The sequence below is a fragment of the Pagrus pagrus genome, assembly GCF_965226575.1.
Source record: "Pagrus pagrus genome assembly, chromosome: 17".
In the NCBI taxonomy this organism is placed as follows: Eukaryota; Metazoa; Chordata; class Actinopteri; order Spariformes; family Sparidae; genus Pagrus; species Pagrus pagrus.
In genome coordinates, this window is record NC_140201.1 from 5,924,256 (window position 1) to 5,950,543 (window position 26,288).

General features: G+C 40.2%; 2 protein-coding genes across 7 annotated transcripts; both read left to right on the forward strand.

Moving 5' to 3' along the window:
- Positions 1-13: 13 nt before the first annotated feature.
- Positions 14-10,795, forward strand: cfap69 (cilia and flagella associated protein 69). Of its 6 annotated transcripts, XM_084379581.1 has the most exons (25): positions 14-437; positions 1,807-1,866; positions 1,953-2,018; positions 2,361-2,470; positions 2,561-2,637; positions 2,979-3,149; positions 3,558-3,710; positions 3,953-4,130; positions 4,408-4,519; positions 4,638-4,686; positions 4,796-4,917; positions 5,001-5,232; positions 5,389-5,547; positions 5,658-5,773; positions 6,202-6,320; positions 6,616-6,697; positions 6,797-6,989; positions 7,196-7,333; positions 7,522-7,598; positions 7,894-8,091; positions 8,307-8,393; positions 8,492-8,563; positions 8,919-9,015; positions 9,497-9,556; positions 9,955-10,052. In XM_084379581.1, the coding sequence occupies exons 1-24, from the start codon at positions 357-359 to the stop codon at positions 9,538-9,540; spliced, it is 2,793 nt and encodes a 930-aa protein (XP_084235707.1). In that variant the 5' UTR covers positions 14-356; the 3' UTR covers positions 9,541-9,556; positions 9,955-10,052. The 6 variants fall into 6 exon arrangements, with proteins under 6 accessions (XP_084235707.1, XP_084235708.1, XP_084235706.1 ...); XM_084379582.1 differs by lacking the exons at positions 9,497-9,556; positions 9,955-10,052 and adding an exon at positions 10,559-10,795; XM_084379580.1 differs by having other exon boundaries at positions 9,497-10,052.
- Positions 10,796-16,204: 5,409 nt separating this feature from the next.
- slc9a1b (solute carrier family 9 member A1b) lies at positions 16,205-26,073 on the forward strand. The gene is made up of 12 exons (XM_084379220.1): positions 16,205-17,339; positions 19,902-20,362; positions 21,101-21,351; positions 22,189-22,406; positions 22,508-22,704; positions 22,808-22,897; positions 23,017-23,087; positions 24,056-24,229; positions 24,326-24,440; positions 24,521-24,619; positions 24,825-24,897; positions 25,682-26,073. Exons 1-12 carry the CDS (start codon positions 17,036-17,038, stop codon positions 25,942-25,944), a joined length of 2,316 nt encoding a protein of 771 aa, XP_084235346.1. The 5' UTR covers positions 16,205-17,035; the 3' UTR covers positions 25,945-26,073.
- The last annotated feature ends 215 nt before the right edge of the window (positions 26,074-26,288 follow it).

Genomic DNA, 26,288 nt, shown 5'->3' on the forward strand with positions numbered 1-26,288 from the left:
GGTAGCCATAGCAACTGCAGTACGCTGTCAGACTCGGGCAACATAAGAGGGAAAGAGGGAGACGATGCACGACTGACGTTAAAAAGAGGATTTTATCTGAGTTTTGTGAGTAGAAAACAACTCTGGTTCAGGTTAAGGTTCCGTCAGAGTTAACACAACGAGTTTAGAAAGTAAACGTGGACCTAAAAACATCTACAAGTGACTTCTTTTGACCTTAACTAACGTAAAAAACAACCGGAACCACAAAATATTTCGTGAGGCAAAAGTCCAGTGAGGCGACGATGTTTTTGTTTTTTGTTTTTGTCTTTGCGGCCAAAGTGAGAAGGTGAAGCAAGAAGTTTAATCAAATTTTGCAAATGGATTCAGGCAAAGTTGTGCACAGAAGAAAACCGGACATTCCTGTGAGCAGACCGAGAGCATCAGATGAGAACCAGCAGGTAAACAGCTACTGTCTTTACTACACTCTCATAAAACTAGGATGTCTCCTCCAGTTCTCAGTTTATAACCATTTTTGTAAATAAATAAATAAATTAATTAATGTTTTTTATGATGATAATAATCCCTGAACATTAAAAAACGTTTATTAATGTTGTAAGTGATTGATTTCAGTTGAATAAATCTATTATTTCATGTAAGGCTGCATTTCCAACTGCTCCAAGAGAGAGAAAGAGAGCGCTCAAATGGTTTGTAAATATAATAACTGTAAATTTATATTTTATTTTCTGAAATGTAATATCTGGGTTTTATTAAATATGCACTCATACAATTCAGTATCCATTGAATAGAGAAATAAGATTTTATCATTTTGGTTGGTTTATCGTACGGAGGAACCTTATGTAAACATCTTCATCTCAACATTTTGATACCTTAATTATTTCAGTTTCTTTCTTTTTTTACATAAATAAAAAGCAGAACAACTTTGTTGATGGGCTTTCAACAGGCAGTAATTAGTGGCAGCAATGAGTGCACACACAGATCGTGACAATTAAAAAAACATGGTACGCTCATAGTGCATTGAGAAATGAAAGATTATTTTTGACTAATGGCCCAACAGTCCCTTTTTGTACTCATTCACAGATACTAGCCGCCTAAATATGCCTGATTTCTTTCATCACGATCAATGCATTATTCCCCGATAAATTAACAAAAATATGGAAAAACATCTTATCTCACAATGTCAAAGAAAGTTGGAAAAAGGATCCTCCGTCTCTTTATTAGGATCCGCACCAAAAGTTAAGCGGGTCTATTCTGGGCTTAGACTCATCCTCCCTCCAAGTTTTGTGAAAATCTGTTTGGTAGTTTTTGTGTAATCCTGCTTACAAACCAACAAACAAACAAACGTACATGGTGATTATCTTAATTGCCAGATGGAGCAAATACATTATCCCAGAAACTACCAACAAACTTTTAAGGGTTTTAGACAATTTTGGATATGGATTATTTATTCAGGCTTCACAATGAATAAAAAAATGTTCGGTAAAGGTAAAACGTGACAAAACAGCATTATAGTGAAGTAATGCAGTGCTGTAGAGATGCCTCTACCTACAAATCTTGTTCTCCAGATGTAAGAAAAACCAACAAACTCAGCCATAATATTTATGTATTACAGTGCATTGACATCAACTATCTATTATTAAATAAGCTACTGCCAGAAAACCTTTGAAGCTTGAAGATGCTTCTCAAAAAGGAGCCAATGACCCAAAAAAGGCTCGGAGACATGCAACTAAATATTACATGTGATGTTTGCATACTTAATACATTCTGCCCCAAAAGAGGAGCTGTTATAATCCTGCTAATGTCCAACAGGTCAGCGCTAAAAGTCTCGAACTCGGTATGGTGATTCGTCTTCTGGAGGATCCATTGACAGTAAGTTAAACTTTAACATCATCTGACTTATCCTGTTTTAAGTTCTGTTATATGTAATCGTAATGTACAATCTGTTTTTATTAAAGGCTAACTTGAAGGAGAGGCACGTTTTCGTACTGAAGAAACTCCTGAAGAGAAACCAAATTGGCTTTGTATCCTTTGTTCTACATTTAGTCTTATGACATACACGTCTGGTGATGGAGTGTCGAAGTTTTCCAAATAAATCTCTCTCAGGTGACACTGTCAAATTTTCCTCATTACCGTCCCCTGGTACAGAGATAGAAATAGATTTGCTCTCATGCAACGTGAACACAGAGCCAAATGTCATTCCCATGGCTCTAATTTGCCGCTGTGTCTGTCAGCGTTTTCCTTTTCAGAAATAACCTCCGCCATGATAACTCTTTGCCCCATCACTTCCCCGCCCTCACTGGGATTTCTCTCTGCACAAGCAAACACATTTGCCAAAATGTCAAAACTTCTTAAATTATTTCAAGCTTTTGAAGGAGCTGAAAGGCATCGCCAAGATACTGAATATCTGTGCTGAGAAAGTGAAGGATCACCCTGAATATGTGCCCTTTTTGTGTGAGGCACTTAAAATTTGTAGGTAAGAAACTCAAATATTTCAAACCTACATGAAAAAGTTTAATGTTTTTTGTCTTGTGAACATCAACATGATGCTTTGTTTTAATCGCAGCCTCCCCTTCCTGAAGGAGAAAGCATCTGATGAGCTGAACTACGCCCAGGACGTCGTAGAGTTCCTCTCTCACATGGGTACACAGATCAGTTATTAAAGGAGACATTTTGATATTTTTTTCTCTATATTCCTTCACCTGACTTCCTCCTTCACTGCTGTAATAATAACTACGGCCACTAGAGGTCGCCACTTAACAAAAAAGAACATAAATATGGGGCAATAACCTGCTTGCACTACCAATCTATATGGTTGTGTTCCTGATGAGGACAGGCAGTATTATTAACATCATTTTACTTTATTTTTGCTTCACATTGCTCCAAACTGATTTGGTATAATTGGGTGCGTTATAGAAGAAGGCAGTTTCTTCAGACAAGAGCTACGATGGCGAGTGACTTGACAGATGTGTTTCTGTTGACAGGATGTCTGATGAGGGTGTCAGATGCTGAAGTGAGACAGCAGATAGTCGCATCTGTGCAATCGTTCTACAGCTGTGTGGCTCCTAAACAGCTGCTCGATGGTACGGACCCTCTCTTCAAGACAAAGCCACGGACTTTCTCTTCTGACAACCGATTTTCTAGACTTTCACTAAGTGAGGCTCTCTCTCATGGCTTCTGTGGTGGCATGCTTGTGCTTTGGTTTCTTTTCTTTTTTCCTTTTCTTTCTTTCTTTCCTTCTTCTAATAACAAGGTTGATTTTATGAATTTCAATCGGCTCATCAATCTGGGCGAATATAATAATGTTAATATAATTTTTGTACTCATTTTGTAATCATGTACTGTATTTGTAATCTTTTCAAGTAGAATAAGTTTTTTTTTTTTTTTCATAACTTATGCTACTTGAGAAGGGTCATGCGAGTCATGTTGTCTAACTTTTTGTTTTCTTTCTGTTTCTGTATTTGTAATCTTCTCTTTAGTTTGTGTCTTGCAGTTAATATCTTACATCCACAAATGTAGTTTATTTTATTATTATTGTCCTTTATTAACATCTGTTTCTGCAGGGCTCCAGCCAACCTCTCCAGGCTACAGGCTGCAGCTGCTGGAGCGCAGCGACCTGCCTCAGACGTTGCTCCTCTCCATGGCCGCTCTGGAGAACCAGCCCGCCATCAAGCTGCAGCTCCTGCAGACACTTCAGATCCTCTCTAGCTCCTCTGGTCAGTAACTCCTCTGGTGGAGGGGGGGATCTGTCAGACATGTCAATCCAACAGATGACCTCCTTCATTATATAAAGGAGCCAGCTCTCAAGAGCATAAATCAGCTCATTGCAAAATAACAATCAGACAGTCAATCAAAACAGGGATTTTAAGTGTCCTTGTGTCAATGTCAGCAGGTCAATGGGCTGTTTTTATCACTAATCACGCCTCTTTAATCACATTTCTGTTTAATTTAACCACAGATTTGAACTGTGTGTTAATACTGAATGCACGAGGAGCAGAGACGATCTGTCTCCACATGAACGAACCCGACCCGTCCGGTCAGGTCCTGTTCCGCTCCTCCGAGATCCTCTGGAACCTGCTGGAGAGAGGCAACAAGGAGGAGGTGACGGCTCAGCTCAGCAGCATGGAGTGTGTCCTGTACGTGTCTCCTGTGGGTTCACAATGTTTTCATGTGTGGCTGATGAGGAGAGTGCGTGAGGGAAAAGCAACCTGCTTGTAGAGTGCATTTCATTGATTTATTATTTAGAGATAAGCGTTTCTGAAATATATAAACTTAAAAATCTAGAAGAAGTTTTATGAGTCAAGACTATATCACCTTCCTTCTAAAAAATATTCCAAGTTTGAATACTTTTGTGCTCTCATTATGTACAGATAGATAATTGAGATCTTACCTTTTTGTTTATTTGTATTTTAGATCTCTAAAAGAAGCATTTTTCACCGGTTTTGGACACTCAGACCACCAACTCACAAATGAGCTGCTTGTCATCGTAGCTCTCATCGCTGAAAATCCCAACTCTCTGCTTATCGTGAGTGCAGGTTCATTGATGTCATGATGGAAACACATTGCAACTGATATTTTTTCTCAGCATATTTAGAAAGCGTGCGAAACTACAACTTTGTTGACATCATGTTTTTAATTTTCAGGAGAGTTCGTTTGCCAAAGATCTAGTTGTTCTCGCCATATTTCCAGAGTGTGAGGCCACTTTTTTACTCAAAAGTTTTAGTTTCACTCTTACATTTGGATTATTTATGAGTACGGCAGCACCTTCTATGATAACAAAATTGCCTTACTTATATTTTAGTGAAAGCTCTGAACCCTTTGGTACGAAACCTCAAGTTCAAGTTCAGTAACGAAGACTTGAAAACGAAGAAGCTGCTGTTGAATCTGTTGGTTTTACTGTCAAGGGACTTCGCTGCACTGCAGGTCAGTCACACACTCAGTTTCTCTGAAACTGTTCTGGGTCTAAACATCACATTTCTAACACCCTGAATGTTTTCCTCTCTCAGCTTTTTAAAGAGGAAAGACTTATGCCGGCTCTGCTGACGCTCATGAAGCCTCCTACAGCCTCATCTGAGCGTCGGTCAGGTTCACGTCACTGGTCCTCCACCCAGCAGGAGGAGCTGCAGCTGCAGGCGCTGACCATCCTGGCCACTATCGCTCCACTCATGTTGGAAGAATACGTATCCTGTCAGGGAATCGCATGTCTGCTGCTCCTGCTGGACTGGTGCGTCAGGAAAGGTGAGGATGCAGTGAAAGAGACTCAGATACAGATACACGTAGGTCAGAGGTCAAACACCAACATTCATGTGTCCTGTCCAAGTGCCCTTGAGCAAAACACAGACTCCTGGTTCACTCACTTCACAAATGCTGGTTATATTCCCTCCTTTTGTGCAGATGCTCTCTTTGGTCACAGCTCCCATGGTGCAGGAGGAAGAGGCAGTAAAACAGCTCAGATGTTTCATTGCATCAGAGTGCTGAGATCTGTGACGTCTTTATGTGAAGACTCAGTCAACCAGGACCTTTGTGATCAAGGAATCATCAACCAGCTCTTGGGTAAGTTAAAATGAAACTTGACTTCCACATCACATGGAGCGAAATATCAGCAGAAACATTTTACCTAATGAACATGTTCATTTACAGACAGACCTGTTGTTTCTTCTCAGGGATTTTGATGCAGATGGAAGCGAGTCCTGATGAGGAGGATGTCGTCACCCTGGAGATAAAGTTAGACATTCAGCTGATACTTTCACTGCTGTGTGAGAGTGACATGCACAGAAAGGTGAAGCTGAGGTCATGACCCTGATAAAAGCACTTTGTGATCTGTTTACTGTCCCCGTAAAACAGCTAAACTTTAGTTTAATTGAAAGCTATTATGTCGATTGGAGAAAATTTTAGTTTGATAGTGACAAACAATTCCCATGATCCCACACTACTTCATGACATCATCAAACTACATCTTTTTTTGTTGTTGTGTTGTTTTGATTGAAAGACCCCTCGTAAAATTGTTTTGCTTATTAATCGATACTGTTATTCCTTCACTCTGCACCTTTAAATACTAATTACCCTTTAAATTGCTTATGTTTGTATTTGTTTGTCAGTCAGGTTTCATCTCATGCTCAGATCAGAACCTGAAATTTTCAGTTAGAGTCACAGTAACACACATAACAACACGTCTATAGTGACAGTCCTGTTATGTTTGACCAACAGGAGCTGTTTGGATCCGAGGGAGTTGAGATGGTGCTTCACTTCCTGAGGAAAGGTTCCGACAGGTTCTACAGCGGTCTGGGACACAACAAGCTCATCATCTCCACAGTCGACTGTGTGTGGTCAGTTCAGCTCAACGTCAGCTCACTTCGAAACTCGCTTACTTAATTTATTGTTATTTATTATAATGAAACATCCCAACAATTGGTACATTTTACACATGCCATATCCAAAGTTCACATGCCAGTTCCAATATGGTTTCAGAAATCAGATTTGAATCTGCTTAATATGTCTTGGCTGCTGGCATTTAACTGTTGTTGAGGACACATTGAGGTCAAATATTTGGTGTGTTTTTTCTTATTTTTGATGCACTCACTGATTTCCCACAGTTGAGAGAGTTTGTCCATGTCTCTTCAGGTCCTGTATTGTGGGCTGCTACACCACAGAGGATTACTTCCTGGCTAAAGAGGGAGTGTCTCTTCTGTTGGACCTACTCAGTGTAAGTATCAGACTGATTCTCAGAGCTTAACTGAAGTTACTGTGTCCATAAGCATCTAAACATAAAGTGCTGATATGAAACTTTATCTCTCTCCAACAGTCGAGCCCCAGATGCGTACACTGCAACATCCTCGCCACCCTGCTGGAGTTATGTGACAACCCCAACGCTCTGCCTCACGTCCTGAGCTGGAGGGGCAACAGAGGTCAGACGGCTCCTGGACTCCTGCTGCAGCTGTGGAGGGAGGAGGAGGAGGAGCTGCAAGTCAGCCGAAACCAACACGGAGGGATCACAGGTCAATGGCATTATTATTTTTTTGGGCATTTTGGCACTTTCAGTCATCCATAGACTTCCTCCATCTTATCATCACTGATTAACCCTCTTTGATAAAACCTGGATTTTTATTGAAGCTGCAGAGCTGCTCCATTTTTTTCCCCACAAAGTGTCTCATATGAAACATCTTTCTGTCTTATTTTCTGCTGTTCCACTTTTGACTTTAAGATCCCCAGAGGCCCCTCCTCAGTCTTCACCAGCAGGACGACACCAAGCTGTCGTTTCCTGCTGACGTACAGAGTCCAGCAGTGCTGGAGTTATCAGAGAACCTGCGGTCAAAGATTTACTCCATCTTCTGCAAAATTGGTAAAGCAGTTATTAAAGAATTGGACCAGTTTCAAATTGCAGTAAATATATTGTTTATATAAACAATACATCAACGTGTGTGAATATGTAGATAGTGCTATTTATATTATGTAACCTAGATGCTGTAAACAGATCATGAACTTGTAAAACTATAAGCTTTAAAAAACAATCATTTGGTGCTTTTGCAGGTTTTCATGGCCTTCCTGGATTGTCAACAAAACATTATGTGACCTTGAGCATTGTGAGGAGATATCTGGACTTTAAGGTAAAAATTCTGTTTGTTAGGAAAAGTACTGAATATAAAAATAGTAGTATCAGGATTTTTGTCATTTTCACAACATCAGAATTATTTGATAGATGTTGAAATAACGAGCAAGTTAAAATTCGAGCTCAAAATGTTTGTTGAAGGAGCTGAAAAGCCGTCTATGTGTTACTTTAAGCGTTGCCAGGAATGAAGTACAGATAATGTCCCTGTAAGTGTAATTTAAGCAGCAAGCAAAGACTTTTGTTTCCGATAACACAAAGAAACAGAGACAGTATAAACACTGAGGTGTCTGTAGGTCGGTGAGGCGTGGGAAGAGATCAACAGGGAGCTGAGTTTGGACGGCGTGAGACCGATCTCTCCTGATGAGGAGGCTCTGAGCACCATCTGTAAGATCACAGAGGACACAGCGAGCAGAGTTGTAGCAGAACAAAACAGCATCCTGGAACAACGGGAGAAAGAGGAACTCAGCGAGGAGGAGCTCATGTACTCAGAGGTGCCGAGAGTTTCATTCAGCAGTCACAGAGCAGAGTCAGCTGAAGATGTTGTCTTTGATTTACAACACACAAATCAACACAGAGATCAACACTTTCAAAGCCTTTTACTGATTAAAATAAATATTGTAGAGCTTTGATGGTGTGTAAATTTAATGTGATGTAAATCTGCGACTTGACATCTTGTTCAGCATGATGTGGACTCTTTGTATTGCAGATGAAGTCTCATTGGAAGCAGCGGGAGCTCACTGCAAAGTCATGGGACAGCTACGTTTCCAAGACTTCAAACTACGAGATCCTGAAGGTTGTGTCTTTATCGTCTGCAGATGTAAATGATTACAAACAGGCGGTTTGAATAATGTGTTTTTAATTTAAGTCTCAACAACTGACTTTTTTGTACAGGAAGTTAAAGCACAGAGGGAATCATCCAGACCCAAACCAAAGCATGAAGGTGCTGCTGTTCATCCTACAGAGGTCTCTCACTAACACGCAACATTCATACGACTTCACAGGTTTTTAGTATCAAGTGTTGTACGGCTCACTGCTAATAAACTGGCTACAGGAGGTAAAACTTGTAGTATGTTCAGCAAGATGGTTGAATCAGCTGAATCAGGGAAATGTCTGTTTCACAAAATACCAAAATGAGGAAGCAGTTTTTATCCAGGAAGTGATTATTGCCAATGAGGCTGGACAAGTTAATCCCCTTAAAGCTGCAAGTGAAACCACTGTAAACGTGTCTGCTAAGTGCTCTGACATTAACACTGTGCAGAACAACGAGCAGACGTACTCACTGCTGACGACACCTGCTGTGTTCTCCTCTGTGTTTCAGCATTTCATCGGGCAGGTCATGGCTGTGGAGAGCACAGATGCTCAGGGCCCTGCAGGAGTGAAACTGATGCTGACCAGAGCTCCCATCAAGACTGCAGGTCAGGACGCAGTGGGAGCCACAACTCAGGACCCAGAATACTTCAGCACTGTATCTGTTAAAGACTGATTCTGGTTTAAAACATTATTATTTTATCTTGTAGATTTTAATGTACACGCAACACAAAACACACGTTTATCATGAACAGTTGCTCTTTCTTGAAGCCAATTCATTTGCAGCGTCTGTAGAGATTATTGTGTGTTTTATTTGACTTTGGCAGCAAATGCAGACATGATGTCACTCGATGTGCACAATCAGCATCTTGTAGTCTAGTCCACCTCCTCATATAGACAAACACGTACACTGTAGTAAACTGACCGGCCTCACATGTCTTCTTTCAGCAACTGTTAAAATTCCTACATTAAATAAACAAAACAACATATAACCATAGTTTTTTTTCTCTGATGGAAGGTTTTAATTCACATAACAAGTAATCAAAGAATTTGATTTGGTAGCTTTTTGTCCACAACATTCTCTCATAGATCATCAAAACAAGGATCCAAACACAGACACAAAGGCAGAATAACAAAAAGACAAGAGAAGTGAGTTGTATGATGGCAGGCAAAGGAAAGTAAAGAGAAATACAACAGAAATCGACAAACCATAGGCCACAGAGAAAAAAGCGAGGACAAAAACAGAAAATAGAAAGTAAAACCTGACAAACAAGGATATAATCTACAAAAAACGGGAAACAACTGACCGAAAACCCAAACCATGACGTTCATCCAGATCATTAAACCCATAAATACAAGTCAAGTCAATTTATTTATACAGCCACAAATCACAAATGGCATTGTTAACTTGCCTCGGTCTGTTTATTGGTTTGCTGGTTTGTTGGTCTGTCTGCAGGATTACATAAAAACTATTGAACACATTTCCATACTTTCTTATTTCCCACTTTCTTTAACTTTGTTTTTCTGTATTTTCATTGATTTTTCAGGAAATAATGCGTGGAAAAGCAGGTGTATTTAGGTGGCTGGTGTCTATGAATGAAATTGAAGCAGATCCAAATAAAAATCAGAATCTTGCAGATTTAAATATGTTGCATTGATAAATTAAAGCAGACTGGCCTTGGTGGAGGTATGTGCTCTACTGCGTGCAATTCTAGTTTAAGATAATCTTAAATACCCTGTTTAAATTATGTTTCTATGCATTAATACTTTATTGGTTTATGTAACCAACAGAGCCACATGAACAGTGAGACCCTGAACGATCAATGTGGCATCATGGAAACTGAGGCCTTATGTAACATCATAATGACAACCGTTAAATTACTTAAAACAGTAAATGTAGTCTGGTTATGTCCAGTAAAAGTGAGTCCTCGTGTCTCATTGTGTTCTGCAGCTGCAGCCTCCAGAGGGTCCATTCAGGATAGTTTTTGAAAAGTGTTTTCTCTTTTGTGTTTTCGGGTTACATAAGTTGCTGCAGCGCATTAACACACATGTTCCCTCAAGCGTGCAACATGCTGCACAGAGCCACTTCTTCTTCTTCTCTCCCTGCTCTCACCCATTTCACTGGCTGGATGACCAAATCATCTCTGACAGGCCGAGGCTTTTCATGCAGCTCTGTGAGTGTGTGTTGAGCCCGTTGAGCCCGTCGGACGGGGATGTTCACAGTGCACAAAAGAGCAGGGACACACAGGAGCCTCTTCAGTACGACAGGCTGCCACTGTTTGTTCAGGCTTCACATGCTGTCCGTCTGTCTGAGCTGCTGCAGCCGTCGATGAAGGTGGAGGTCAGGGTGGGTGCCGCTTTTTGGATCAACTCCCCGAGGACCTGTCAACTTCAAACTGTGAGACAGACTTTGTTTTACCCAAAACTGATATTTGATTATTTGGTACAAGAAATTGATAGTTAATTGTTGTTTTATACATTTAAATCAAATAAAGTATTATAATTGATGATTTAAAAGTTCTGGAAACGTCTGGTTTGGACAGTGAGATATTTTTCAACAACTTTTGCTTGAGTGAAGCTGTAACGACTTGTTGTGTGTAAGAATGGTGTTACAGATAACTCTTAGCGGATACAGAGGGATAAAAATGTATCTAATGTTTTTTTTACTCTTGACAGTAGATTCAAAATGCAACATTCAGGTGTGGAAAATATTTGGGATGTACTGAATAAAATATATATATAATAAATTATGTAAAGAAATGTATTATTCCTTTAATGTTGATAAATTAAATCCAGATTATCTGCAGATAAACTAGACAAGAATATGTCCAAAATTTAGTCATTATATCCTCTGACAAACAGGCAGTGTGGTAAAAAGTATCTCAAAGTCATACTTGAGTAAAAGTAAAGTTATGTTAAATTATTACTTTGGTAAAAGTGAAAGTCACTCATATAAACAGTACTTGAGTCTTAGAGTATCTGATATTAAATGTATTTAAGTATAAAAAGTACAAGTAAAAGTAAATTATATATATATAATATAATTTACTTGTACTTGTACTTTTTATACTTTTTATTTTTTACACTATGAGTAGATCCTCCATCATCCTGGCTGATTATTAGATCCAGTATTCAGCATTTTTCTGATCATCTGCATCAGTGATTTTTCTTTTGTTTTATCTGATTCGGATTGAATAAGTGCACTCATCTGGCTCTAATGCAGAGTATAATCTGATTGGTAATTAGTATCTAAAGTTATTAATTTAATGTAGTGAGTTAAAAGTACAATATTTGCCTCCAAAATGTAGTGGAGTGGCAGTATAAAGTATCAGAAAAAGGAAATACTTCAGTACAGTACTTGAATAAATGTACTTACATTCCATCACTGCAAACAGAGTCAGGTTTTTAAAAAAAAAACAGTTCCAAGATGATAAATTTTGACTTTACCTCAACGAAGTACTGAGCAGTTTTACCTCCCCCCAAATAAATCGAAACATCACCTTTAATACCGTAAAATAAAATGATTTGAGAAGAGATTTTAACTGTATTCAAAATACAGGTTACACGTAGAAACACCTCCCTCAAAACTCTTTTCAGAGCAGAAAGTGTAGAAAAAGTGTAACTATTGGTGCATCACAAATTTAAGACTTTACATCTTCCTGCGTAGTAAACCTGAGCTGGGGTGTTGAAAGTCTTTCCTCTCCTACAGGAAGTTTGTTGGCTCGTCTGAGAAGCTCCAGCTGCAGAAATGATCATCAGACTGGGAAGACTGACACCAGGATACTTCCGTCTCCTGCAGGTGGGTCTCAACCACTTAAAGCTCAAATTTATTACCTCTGTCTTTATGTTTTAACTGACTGGTCTCCACGCTTCAAACATTTTCCCCCAAATGCATAGTTTCACATATTTTGTCTCTGTACAACGGAGACAGATGCATCATAATAACTCATTCTGATCTAGAGAGCACAGATAAATCAACCCACTGAGTGAAAGTTAATGTTTGGATCACTATTTGTCTTTTTATGTAATTGCTTTAAATTGAAGGAGGACGGTGATCGACGACAGGTTTATAAATATTTCACAGAGAGCTGATGCAGCTCGTCTCAGGAGGTCACATTATATAACCTGTTCAGACTCCACCTCACAGCTCGTGTTGCGTGCAAAAGGATGATGATGCAGGATGTGAAATGTTCGTGGAGGAGTGAAGTGTTGACATGGACTGCTGTCTGATGCTACCATTTGGGGGTTAATTCTACTCATTATAGCTCTAAAAGCCACTGAAATAACAGGATATGATAAGTCTGTGTGTCAATGAATGTATGTATGAATGTATCCTCTCAGAAAGAACGTGATTTCAATTTTATTCTGAGAGGAATTTGAACAACAAAAACAAGACCAAACCTACACATTCACAACTCCATGACCTCCATGACCACATACTGTACAGACATCCCAACAAACCTCCACCCCTGTTACCAGGATTGTCACACTTAACAAAGAAAATCTGCCCTCACAATACTTTGAGAGCTCCAATAATCACACAAAACGTCTACACACTGGCTTTAACTTCCCTCTCATCAGACTGTTGGCTAACTGCGTCTGTCTGTCTGTCCTGTGTGCAGAGGCAGGTCTCAGGTGAGGTCCGCATGCAGCCTCAGAGCAGTCTCATCGACCCCATCGCCATGACGATGGCCACAGTGGGGATGGGAGTGTCTCTGTACAGCGCCAGGCAGATGGCAGAGAGAGTCCATCTGAAACATCTGAACGCCTGAGACCAGTGAGGAGTACTCAATCCAGAGCGGCTCTGTGGGCTGTTGGCTCGTGTGTTTATTTGTTTGTGTACGTCGGAGAAGGTCTGTGATGGAGGAGGTGGAGAGCGTTAATGTGTTTGTGGTGTCGTCGAAGGAAAATCTAAGTGTCCCAGGAGGAAAATGTGAGTCATTGTTCAGTCCCAGCAGGATGATTTGTCATCATTCACAACAATTTATACGTTTTCTTTTCCAATCACATAATTTATAAGCAAAAATAAGCCTGTAATTTGACAACTGTGCATATTATGTGCTCGTTGCCTGTAAGAGGACTGCACATTTCATTATTTTAATGCAATAAATCTGCATATCATCTGTCAACAGGGATCTCAGGATTATAGTTCAACCTGCAACCACTATTATTTCCTGCATTTTATAGTGCAGCAAAACATAAAAAAACACAGAAAATCTAATAAAAGTTAAATAAAATGATGTGGGAATTTATCTCAGCATAGCTCCTTGTTGTATTTATGATATTAGTCACAAACTTGACCTTTACTTTCAAATATTCCAGTTCAGCAAATAGTTTGTTTGACTGTTGCACCTTAATGTTTTGAATTTAGATTGTAAATCCCAAAGCAGCATCGCTCCCGTCAGTATTTATTATTTATGAAGCGGACTATAACCTGCTGTTTTCATCAGGGCATCCACAGTTTGCTTCATTAAAATTTCATGTTTGTACTAAAATGTTTTAAACAAAACGTCTGTAAAAGATGAAAATGAATGATTTGTTTTGTATAGTCACACATTTAATAGATGTGATTCTTAAATAAAAATGTTCTCAGTTCTGACGTCTATATTCTGATGTTTTTAAGTTGTTTTCTGTGACATTAAAACGTCTCGTGGCTCTCAGGTTTCATCCATGCGGAAAAGTTTTGTGGGAAATTGTCGGGCGGCTGCACAATCTGTACGGAGCGACTCATGTGGATCAAACTCAGACAGAGGAAGTGATTCTGTGACATGAACGAGATGTTGCGATGGGAGTCAACATGTTCTTTAACGTCAAGTATTTTCAGATGAGATCAAGGACCGCGTTCTTCTTTTCTAATTTAACAACCTCTCAAATGTGCACGGTAGCAATTAACTACAATTTATTATGAACATTCATGATAATTATTTATGTAGCACCTTTAAAAACAGAGTTACAAAGTTCTGTACATGCTCAACACATAGTAAAGAATGAAAGAGTCACAAGGAAAAGCAAGTATTACAGTGTTAATTACAAATATAAATATAAAGACAACAGGAAGAATAAAACAAGGAGATAAAAATTAATAAAACCTGAATAAAACAAAGATAAAGCATCGAAAATCAAGGGTTAAAAGCAGCTTTATACGCATGGAGTGGTTTATATGGGGCACGCTGGATCTCTTCTGACAGGGCATTTCAAAGTCTGCACCAATCAGATTTTTTATTTTAAGAAGGGAGAAAGATCATGTATTTAATGTAAAAATCTACAGTTCATCTCATCAGTGTTTTAGCTTCTTTCAGCTCATTGTTTTGGTTTAAGGGTTAGCGTTGCTTTCGGCTGCAGTTAGCAACTGACTGGTGAACAAAGTGGAGCATTCAGCAGCCAAAGAGCCAGATGTTTCTATCTGTAACGGCTGGATGTGGCTAAATAAACTGTTTGCTAGTTGAACTTATGAACTTAAAGGTGATGGTACAGTATGTCTGTGTGTTTGCAGCTTGTTCTGCTGCCCTCAAGTGGCCAAAAGATTCACTAATGCAAGTTTAAACAATAAACTTTGTCTAGAAAAATGCAACATTAATTGTACATATAGTCATGGAAGGATGAAGTCACTTCATCATCGTACTTTGCTGTTTTTATAGCATCCCAAAATTATAATGTTTAAAGCAGCTGAGAGGCTAAAACAGAGTAAGTGAACAGAGAAACTTTTCCGTGCATATCCAGCGTGTCTAATCTAATAATGTCCCATATCAGCCTCCTCGTACATATTTTCAAGTTTTTACAACCTTGTCAAAAACAAACAGCCTCTAGATTTATGTTTCCATTGAGCAGACAGCACCCAGAGGAGGAGGTCTGACTCTGTGGGAACCAGCCACAGTTGTTGGTTTTACTAATTCCTCTCTGTTGGGGGCTGACAGAGATGAAGGGGAGCTTTGAATCATTTGTTTATTCTGAGCTCATCTAAAACTGGAAGCTATTTTAAATCATTTATTCTTCTTCACTTTACTTGAGAAGTTCAAATGTCAGGTCAACACGCTGGTTGTTTAGGGGCCAGTATATCGAAAAGGAATTCCCCAATCACTAAACTGTCCACATCAGAGACACAGATTTCCAGTAAAAGCTAATAATGGTCTCTGAGTCCATTCAGGACATGTCTGAGAGGCTGCTCCCATGAAAATAATCAAATGATCTGTGACTGAAGAGCAGATTGACACTGATGGATCCTCCCTGAATAACAGGCATGAGGCCCCTCTTGTCATGATTCATCAATGTATTTTCCCCCTGAGAAACCTTCAGTACTTCACAGTGTAAATTATAACCTTTGACAGGAATACAGACATTAAACATTCAGAGAAAAAGGATAAACCATAATGATTTACCCCCTCTTCCTTTCTCTGTTTATATATAGGCCATATTGTTTCATATGTGCTGCTGTAACTGTATGTTACTGAATTGAATACTAACATGTATAGTTACTAGTTACTTTTAATAACTAAGTGCACTGAATATTAGATACTTTAATACTTTTAAGACTCAAGTTCTCTCCGAATAGGTGACTTTCACTTTTACACAGTGTTGTAAAAAGGACCCAAAAGTCATTCTTGAGTAAAAGTAAAGATATCGTGTTAAAATATTACTTTGGTAAGAAAAAAAGAAGGAGAAAAAAAAAGGAAAATCACCCATATTAACAGTAGTTAAAGTATCTGGAATTAATTGGCCTAAAGTATCAAAAGTAATTTTCAGGCAATAAATGTAATTAAGTATAAAAAGTAGAAGTAAAAGTAAAATTCCACATATATTTACATGTATATGGGTCGAATGATATGACTTTTCTGATTATCATAATTACTATTTTTTTATCCGATTGTCCATAAATTACTTCAAATAATGATGCAGCATACAGTCTGCAAAGTAACTCTGACTTTACAACTTGTAGATTTATTAATTTACAAAAAAAACGTGTACAGTAATTGTGTAGTGAGACGCTTAGTGGTGGTGACGTTTAAGTCACGCGACTGCAGTGTAGTCTGTTTAGCCTAGCATTAGCTTTTTACTTCTAACGATTTAATTTGCACTTCGAAAATCACAAACGTGGTGTTCATCTGTGAAGATTATCTTGCTGAACAAAACGTGTAAGTATCATTAACGTGTGTTTGACAGAGAGATTATTTTCGTCGATATTCAAAAAAATCTCTCAGGCTTTTTGCTAACTTCCGGTACAGCAGGTGGCGGTATGCCCTTTCAAAATCATGGTCGCGAGCCGCCATTAAACGTACAGAAGAAGAAAAAGCAGCGTGACGGATTTGTGTCTGATGGATGAGGCTCCACTTGATGCGAGTTCTCAGAGTTTCATCTGAGGAGAAACACAACAGCCCATCAGACTTCAAATCACCTGAGCGGACGAGTGAGAGCCGCGATGTTAGTGTAAAACCATCACCCACCGATGACAGCGGCGACAACTATGCGTAATTTTAAGATTCCTGTGAAGTTTGTGCGTAAAAGTGCGCGCTTCTCCGCGGCGCACCTCGCTCGCTTCCCGTCCTATCCTCATCTTCATCTTCATCCGATCTAGAGCTGAGCACCACCACCAGCAGCAGCAGCAGCAGAAGCCGTTCAGGTGTGCGTCTGAAAATGGCTGTGCTCCGTCCCGCCCGGAGGAGCTCCAGCAGTCCAACTCCTCTGACGGGCTTATTAACGTGTGTTTTGTTGCTCGTGTTCGTCTCCGCTGCCTCCGCCAGTCGCGATGCTGTTGCGGGAAACAACAACAACGAGACGCGGGGAGATCCAGCCGTGGTGACGGGTGAGGACTCCCGTCATCAGAGTAACTCCACCGCTCACAAAAAGGCTTTCCCCGTCCTCTCCTTCAACTACGACCACGTCAGGAAGCCCTTCGAGATCTCTCTGTGGATCCTCCTGGCCCTGCTGATGAAACTTGGTGAGTGACGCATGAGTCAAATTATTGGACGTTTTCCTGCAGCCGAAAGGATTAATACTCCCACCTCCAACAGCAGCGAGGGGCTGGGTTATCAGAAACTGAAGGGTGTTCATTATCCAGACGGTTGACTCTATTTTTAATTGGTTCTTCTGGTGGGCTTCCTGTTTTCTGTGTTCAGATCTGGTTCTGAAATTCGTTTGTTTAAGTAGTAAAATGTCATCCAGCTCAACAGAGAACAGAAGAGGCACAAAGGTGGATGCCAAACCCAGCAGCTGTGATTGAGATATAAATATATTATGACTCAGTCTGAAGATGTTCATCTAAATATAGAAACAAACAGCTGCTGAGTTTTGAAAGCATTTGTTAAACCTGGATTTTTCTCTGCAAGCAAGAAACTCTTATTAGTATTGCATGCTTCATATACATACACACACATAGGCAAACATATACAGTATGTAGTATTCTGTACATACATACACATACTGGGAAAAAAATAGCCAAACAGCTCCAGTAAAGTAGTAACTTTATTTCCATGTCATGCAAAACAGTTGATCCGTCTCTCCAGTCGATTAGAAGATGCGCCATTTATCAAAACTCCCCCAAAAATATAACGTGGATTTTCCAGGAATGCGTGAACAATCAAAAATATTGAAATTGGGTCTTTAAGAAGAATCGAGTATTCTGGAGGGATAAATAAGTTGTTGTTTAATTAACCAGGGGATGCACGACAATATCGGCACATCATCGGATAAAGAAAGAACGGATAAAGGCTTGAAAGGAGATTTCCAGTATTTTTTTTAAACCTAGATTCAAATTTTTGGTGTGTAAGTGATTCATACTTACTGAAAGTGTTTGTATCCGTCCCCCAGATCACTTCAGCACTTGAGAAATGGCTGCAATATAATTCCTCATAATTGCGTGCTTCCCTGCTCTCAAGAGGAGTGTCGTTGTGTCAAAGCTAAAGGTCAAATTCAAGGGATGACACATTATAAATATCCACATATGTTTAACCTCTTTAATAGAGACTGCTGCTTTGCCAAGACTGGACTTAAACTCTAAGCCTTTAACATTTGCTTCGACTACAGACGGACGGACAGACATAAGTCTGTGGAAACACAATTAGTGTTCTGTTATAGTTGCAGAGGGAAAATCTGAAGCAGCGGTGAAGCTGGAAAACATCAACCATCTCTGTCTCCATTAATATTCTCATTAATAATTAACGTTTACTGAACATTTAGGTGTTTCGACTCTTAGAATTTTTATTAAATGTTGCCATAAAAAAAGACTTTCCACCATATTAAATGTCAGAACCGCATGCAGACATGATTCTGATTCCAGGAGTCTGTCCTACAGTTTGTCGTTGGCTGACTAAGCAGAACGCAGCAGATCTCTGGCTTCTTATCTGTCCGTCCAGCTGTTGTCTCCGAGGGCCGGTCCAACTTCCTGTCCTAATGCACTGCTCGATAACAAAGATCCCAGTGTAACAGAGTCAGAGGGGAGAGGAGGGGGCGAGGACGACCGCACACAAGACCACTGACTGCATAAAACATCGCAGGAAAACGTTTGTTGCTGCAGCCTGAACCCCCAGTCACATGACTGAGAGGCTGAGTGTCAAGGCCTCATTCAGCTGAGAGACAATCAGGACGAATGTGAAACTAAGAGTTGTTCAGCGTGGATCTACTGTGTCAGGGTTACAGACCTCAACTTTTACATCGTATTGATTTATTTCACCATGACAGGCTGTTTACACTTCGCCTCAACATCCGTCCTGAGTGCTTCGATCACATATGGCCACACATCCCCAGACTCCCTTAACAAATCACATGTTTTTAAGATTTAACGATTGAGAAGAAGCTTAACAAACGTTGCAAAACTTTGCTATGACAAATTTTAAATCAGTGGTGTCTTCTTGTGAATTCAGCATTAAATGCAATACATTAAGTTGTTTATTTACTTATAAAAAGCGTCAGTTTGTCACAGTACTGCTGGACCAGCTACTGTACCATGTCATCCCAACATATAGCAGTTTAGCATTTACCCTAAATCTATGAGAGAAGACAACATTTTATTGATGGTAAACATGCCACATTTTACAAATACAGTAAACAGTAAGCAATATAGGCTACTCCTTTGTTGCCCATGGAGAAAGTCCCCAGACTCCTTTAAAAAATCACTCAATTTTATGAGTTATTGAGCCAGGAGAAACTCTATGAATATTGTGAAATGCTGTCGACCACAAATTCTTAATTATTTGGGCCTTCTTGTAAATTCGGCAAAGGTTTACATGAAGATATTTCTTTAGTTGTGAAAAAAAATAATATTTCATTTGTTTATTGATTGGTACAGAGCAAGTTAGTAAACATCAGCATGAAAATACACGGTGTGAACATGTTGGATTTAGCAAGACCACCAATTTACATCTGTTCATCATGTCCATTAAAATAGATCACAGCTCTGGTTTCCCTTTAAGCCATTGTTTTGTTGAGTTTGATGAGTATGCGCCCTTATGTAAGTTTTCATGAGCATGAAATTAAAACATTTGAACCCTCTCTCTCTCTGCAGGTTTTCACATTATCCCCAGAGTGTCAAACGTCGTCCCAGAGAGCTGTCTGCTGATTTTCGTTGGTCTGCTGGTCGGCGGCGTCATCAAAGCCATCGAAGAGGATGCCCCCATCCTCGACTCGAAGCTCTTCTTCCTCTACCTGCTGCCTCCCATCATCCTCGATGCTGGCTACTTCCTGCCCATCCGGGCCTTCACAGAGAACCTGGGCACCATCCTGATGTTCGCGGTGGTGGGGACTCTGTGGAACGCCTTCTTCGTCGGAGGGATGATGTACGGCGTGTGTCAGATCGAAGGAGCCAACTTGGGGAACGTCGACCTGCTGTCCTGTCTGCTGTTCGGCTCCATCATCTCAGCCGTCGACCCCGTGGCTGTCCTCGCTGTGTTCGAGGAGATCCACATCAACGAGCTGCTGCACATCCTCGTGTTCGGGGAGTCGCTGCTCAACGACGCCGTCACTGTGGTGAGTCAAGTGAAGGCTGAAGGTGCCGTGTACTGAATTTAAGTACAGTTTTCATGTGCTGTACTTGAGCGTTTTCATCTTCTGCTACTTTACACCTTTGTACTTTTTACTCCACGACATTTACCTGACAGCTGGAGTTGCTTATCAAATGAAAAAATAAGAATTTTAAGTGGTTCCCAGCCTTTTTGGTTTGTGACTCCTTACAAATAATTAGCGTCTCGCTGGGACAACTTGTCAGATGGTTTTATGTAGATACAGTTATGGCCAAAAGTTCAGTGTAAAATTCATCTCTGTGCTTGTTCGGATCTGTCTATTTAAAGTTCTGTTTATATTCCCGATGGGCCCATTATAAGATAAAAATGGCTTGCTGAAATCTGCTGCTCATGTGGCAGCTGTTACCGCTACATCCACTACTATGATTGGTAATTATAATAATGATGCATTTTATGTTGTAATGGCTGTCTAATGCACCATTCACCCTCCATTCATAAATGTTGCAATATTTAGTTTCAGTTCAGTTGTTGTCAGTGGTGCTGTTGAACTGTATTGTGTTGCACTGACAGTTTGTTCACAAAAACCTCCAAAATAATCCTGGATTTGCATCTTGATCCAGATGTCCTGTAAATAAACAAACAGAACATAACCTCCCTCACAAAGCCATACATTCGTGACATTTTTACCTTGAATAAAACACAAGACAGGCGATAAAAGTCTCGACATGTGTTTCCCTCTGTGCAGGTTCTGTATCACCTCTTCGAGGAGTTTTCCCACGCTGGGACTGTGACTGTGGTCGACGCCCTCCTCGGTGTGGTCTGTTTCTTTGTGGTCTCGTTGGGAGGCATCCTGGTGGGAGCCATCTACGGCCTCCTTGGCGCCTTCACTTCCCGTTTCACCTCGCACACCCGAGTCATCGAGCCCCTGTTTGTTTTCCTCTACAGCTACATGGCTTACCTCTCTGCCGAGGTTTTCCATCTGTCAGGGATCATGTCGTAAGTCCAGGTCTCCATGTTTGGGATTGTTTTTCTTCTCCAGTAGGAAATATTCTGGCTTGTCTCCATTTTTAGCTTGTTGTCAACGTGCCTCTTGGACAAGAGAAAAATGCTTCAATCATGAATGATTCACTGCAGGCTTAAAAAAGACTCGGGGGTGGGAAATAGTTCAGACTTCGGCTTTTCTTTGCTTCTTCTTCGAGGAGGAAATAGAAACAGGGAGTCTTTATTTATTTCCATTGAATAAAATATCAGCATTTTATGATTGTTGAAAGTTTTTCTCTTAAAAATTGTAGTTTGATATGTTTGGGAAATATACTTATTCACCATGTGAGACGAGGAAAACAGTACCGTGTTTACATCTGTGTATTTAAGATACAGCCACTAAAACTCACTATTCATGTCATTATATCTGCATCTTCGCCGGCAACCTCACAGTGTTGACAAGGCTCTGAGAAGTCACTGCACCCCGCCAAGAAATAGTCAGCGCAAAACCTTCATAAACCCAAAACTTGTCTATTTTAGACTTTATTAATTGTTTAGATTTTTAAAAAACATGATTTACCATGTTAATCTGTGAACTTTAGGAGTGCTAATAGGCAGATTTTGTCACTTTCAGACTGGGCCAGGCCAGCTGTTTCCCCCAGTTTCCAGTCTTTATGCTAAGATAAGATAACTGCCTCCAGCTTGTCAGTGGTGTCAGTTTTCTCATCCAACTGTCAGCATGAAGCGGAAAAGCTTCCCAAAATGTAAAACTACTCTGTCATCTCCAAAACCTAGGGGAAAAAATGGCAAACCTTTCTGATTTTCTCCTCGTTTCCTTCCTGTCTCGAACAGATTAATAGCATGTGGGGTGATGATGCGGCCCTACGTGGAGGCCAACATCTCCCACAAGTCGTACACCACAATGAAATATTTCCTGAAGATGTGGAGCAGTGTGAGCGAGACGCTCATCTTCATCTTCCTGGGTGTTTCCACGGTGGCCGGTCCTCACGCCTGGAACTGGACTTTCGTTGTTTTCACTGTGATCCTCTGTCTGATATCGAGAGTGCTGGGTGAGTACGACAACATGGTGAAATAATGACTTTAGTATTTAGTCTCATCTCTTCCTTCCTCTTCTTTTAAACTCTGTTATGTTGTTTTCTGCGTGTTTCAGGCGTCGTCGGCCTCACGTTCATCATCAATAAATTCCGTATTGTGAAGTTGACCAAAAAGGACCAGTTCATCGTCGCCTACGGTGGCCTGCGAGGCGCCATCGCCTTCTCACTGGGCTTCCTGCTGACCAACAGTGAGATGAAGCACATGTTCCTCACGGCCATCATCACCGTCATCTTCTTCACCGTCTTTGTGCAGGTAAGAGATGTCGAGTTTCTCTTTTGACTGACATTTGCATTTCTGTGTTTTATGTGTGTCATAACAAACAATTCATTTTCCACATTCCTGTTTCCGTCTTCAGGGAATGACAATCAGGCCTCTGGTGGAGCTTCTGGCAGTGAAGAAGAAGAAGGAGAACAAGGGATCAATTAATGAGGAGATTCACACACAGGTTTGTTCTGTAATTATTTATTTCACAACTTTACTTGAGCTTTATGTGGATTTTAGACTGTTGGAGTCGCATGTGTTTTGCAGCAAAATCAACAAAGAAAAACTCTTTCTTGTCCTCAGTTCCTGGATCATCTCCTCACAGGGATTGAATGCATCTGTGGTCATTACGGACATCATCACTGGAAAGACAAGTATGACTTTCTTGACTTCTGTCTCCTCCCTGTTACTGTACTTTTATGAGGAATATCACAAAGAAAAAAGAAAAAAAAAATGAGAAAAACCATAATAAATATAATATGTTGTAAAAAAAATTAGTGTAATAGAAGGGAATTCATTAAAAGGAAGAAAAATCCATATTGTCTTTAATTGTCTCTAAGCTGAAGGAGAATATGATCCTGCACAAATGTTGCTGCAAATGTTTCGATGTGGCAGGAAGTCATTTTGCCAAATTAAAATTCCTGCTGTTGCTGTGGTTACAAACCCATTTTATTGACTTACATTAATCCCCAGTAAGACTGAATCCTCTTCTGTATTCACTCACCTGATGTAAGAATTTAGTTCAATCATTCAATCAACCTTTATTTATATGGGAGAAATCATTGAGGAGTGTCTCTCATTTATTCATTCATGTCCATTACAAAACAAGTTGATACATTTGATTAAAAATATGAATAATGTAAAATACCATTCAGTTACAGTGAACCCCAACATTTGGCAGTTATGCCAGATAAATAAAATCCAGACAGTCACGTAAATTTTTTTTTTATTAAAACAAAAATGTGAATGTTTAAGGTTACATCTCTGAAATGGCTCAAGGGGAAAAGAGTATTGATTTTAATTTGGAGCTGTATTTTGTTCCAGGAGTCGGGGCACTGACATGAAATCGGTCTTTCAGCACTAACTTGTGGGATGTGAATCATGAGCCAGTCAGTAGAACGGGTCTGATAATGTGGTTTTGAGGGACGACCGCCCAACCCTATATAAAATACAATGATGGATTTAATAGTAGTAACAGTGAGTGCACGGCTCCAGGACCGAAAAGAGTAAAGAAAGTTGTGTGTACAGTATATACATAGAAGCATACACCATAAGTCCGTATAAAGTCAATAGGTAGCTTGTAAACTAACGAACTAATGGTTGTTTTCTCTGCTGCACTCAGGCTGAACCGCTTCAACAAGGCCTACGTGAAGCGGTGGCTGATCGCAGGCGAGCGCTCCACGGAGCCTCAGCTCATCTCCTTCTACAACAAGATGGAGATGAAACAGGCCATGATGATGGTGGAGAGCGGGAGCGCCCCCAAGCTGCCCACCGTCGTGTCCTCCGTCTCCATGTCGTAAGTATCAGTCACGAGTCATGAGGACTAATCACGATGTCACGTAGTTAAATAACTCATTACATTAAATTAAATTAATTAAATGTGTCTCCACAGAAACATCCAGCCAAGAGGAGCCGCTAGACGACGGGCGATCCCGAGCATCTCGAAGAGTCGCGAGGAGGAGATCAGAAAGATCCTGAGGAACAACCTGCAGATGACCAGACAGAGGGTCGGTAACAGGAACCAGTTTCACGTTTTACTAATAAGCACTTTGTTTCTGACGCCGTCCTTCGTGTCTTTCCTCCTCAGCTTCGATCCTACAGCAGACACGACCTGCTGATCGACCCGTTCGAGGACACCCTGAGTGAAGTTCGCTTCAGGAAGCAGAGGGTGGAGATGGAGAGGAGGGTGAGTCCGACTGTGATTCTGATCGTCGGTGTTAAAGCTGTGGGAGTAAATAACCTCATGTAGAGATGAAGGTGTTTGTGCTGATTCATTCTTTTAACCTTGTTTTTGGTTGTTTTTAATGAATGAAGTGAATCTAAAGTGCAGTTTAGTTTAATAGTTGACAACTAATCGTCCTTCCTGACAAAGTTTTGTGTCTCTTTCACAGATGAGTCACTACCTCACAGTTCCTGCAAACCGCCAGGAAACACCGTCGGTGAGAAAAGTCTGCTTTGAACCAGGTCAGTAAAACTCACAATACCAACAATAACTACGTTTATGGTGAAATAGGCTTTCTGACGTTGCTTTAGATTCAAAGTGAAGCAATATTTTTTTCAGAGCGAACTGTTTGTTTGACGTGCTCTTTGGATGAGGATACATTTAGACATGAAAATAAATCATAAACAAACTCGGATTTCAGCAACAAACGTTCCTCAGGGCCTCAAAAACAAGTACATGTTTGTTGAGACGTAACAAAACGGTGTTCATCACACAGTTTGTCCACCAGAGAGCGCTGGTTTAAAATGTTAAATGTCAGGACCTCATTGGTATCATCATCATGATTTTTACAAAAACAACTTTAAGGGATCTGGAATATTTCAGAAATGCTCCTCTGTTATTTGTTTATGTAAACAAAAAGTAAAATTGTAACTTTCAAATATCAATATCCAGTGATGGAGGAAGTTTTCAGATCTTTTACCAAAAGACCCGAAATGTTCTGAATACTACACTTGTATTAACAAAGGTTAAGAAATAAAAATAGGAAAATTAAAGCAGAAATATCAATTTTAAAAATGAATCAATGCCAACTTTTATTTTCAATGTTTATCATTAAATTGCAGATTAATTAATTTATTGAGCCGTTTTTATATTTCTTTATTTATTTATGTTTGTGGCAGCTCCAGTCCTCCATACGGTGATGCACGCACTGCTGTTTGTCCAAAAAACAGTTTGTTTATGATTCAGCCGCAGCTTGTAGACACTATTTAAGCACTAATTTGTCTCTTAACTGTATCTGTGTCCCAGAACACCAGGTTTACACTTACGACGACAGTGAGAGCCCCAGAGGGCCGACCGGTACGCTGAGTCCCAGCCCTCCCGATGCCGTCAGCCTGCTGAGAGAGTCGCCCCAGAGGCCCAATCAGAGCAGCTCGCAGAGAGACAGAGGCGACGGCGAGCCGAGGGAGAGGGCGCCAGACGAGCAGGAGGAGCAACTGAAGCTATCACGCTGCCTTAGTGACCCCGGTCCCAACAAGGAGGAGGGGGGAGACGGCTCCTTCCACTCGTGATGAAGCACATTATTAAGTTCTTGAAAGCAGAGGATGATTCATGATCTCCTCGTGTCGTCTGCTGTACTCAATGAGTCGTAGCAAAGCTTGATATTTATTAATTTAAATTAAAAGTATTATTCTTTTCAATGTTTTTGTGATATGAGATTATGCAAAATGTTGTTGTTTTTTTTCATTCATCAGGATTTTTATCATGTAACACATTACCAAAGCATGCACCACTGGACGTTTGCTATTTCGGGATCTTATCAGAGCCTGAAGTCTCAGCAGTTTGTGTCTTAACGAGCAGACCAAAAAAAAAAACCACAGAGCACTTGTTTTAACATGCTTGAAGCCCCAGATGG

Bases quoted from the DNA above. Each gene is read 5' to 3' on its own strand.
- slc9a1b (XM_084379220.1), top strand. From the start codon at position 17,036: ATGGCTGTGCTCCGTCCCGCCCGGAGGAGCTCCAGCAGTCCAACTCCT. The intron at 17,340-19,901 runs GTGAGTGACGCA...CTCTCTCTGCAG, and splicing joins GGCCCTGCTGATGAAACTTG to GTTTTCACATTATCCCCAGA. The intron at 23,088-24,055 runs GTATGACTTTCT...TGCTGCACTCAG, and splicing joins CATCATCACTGGAAAGACAA to GCTGAACCGCTTCAACAAGG.
- cfap69 (XM_084379579.1), top strand. From the start codon at position 357: ATGGATTCAGGCAAAGTTGTGCACAGAAGAAAACCGGACATTCCTGTG. The intron at 3,711-3,952 runs GTCAGTAACTCC...ATTTAACCACAG, and splicing joins GATCCTCTCTAGCTCCTCTG to ATTTGAACTGTGTGTTAATA. The intron at 6,321-6,615 runs GTCAGTTCAGCT...ATGTCTCTTCAG, and splicing joins TCCACAGTCGACTGTGTGTG to GTCCTGTATTGTGGGCTGCT.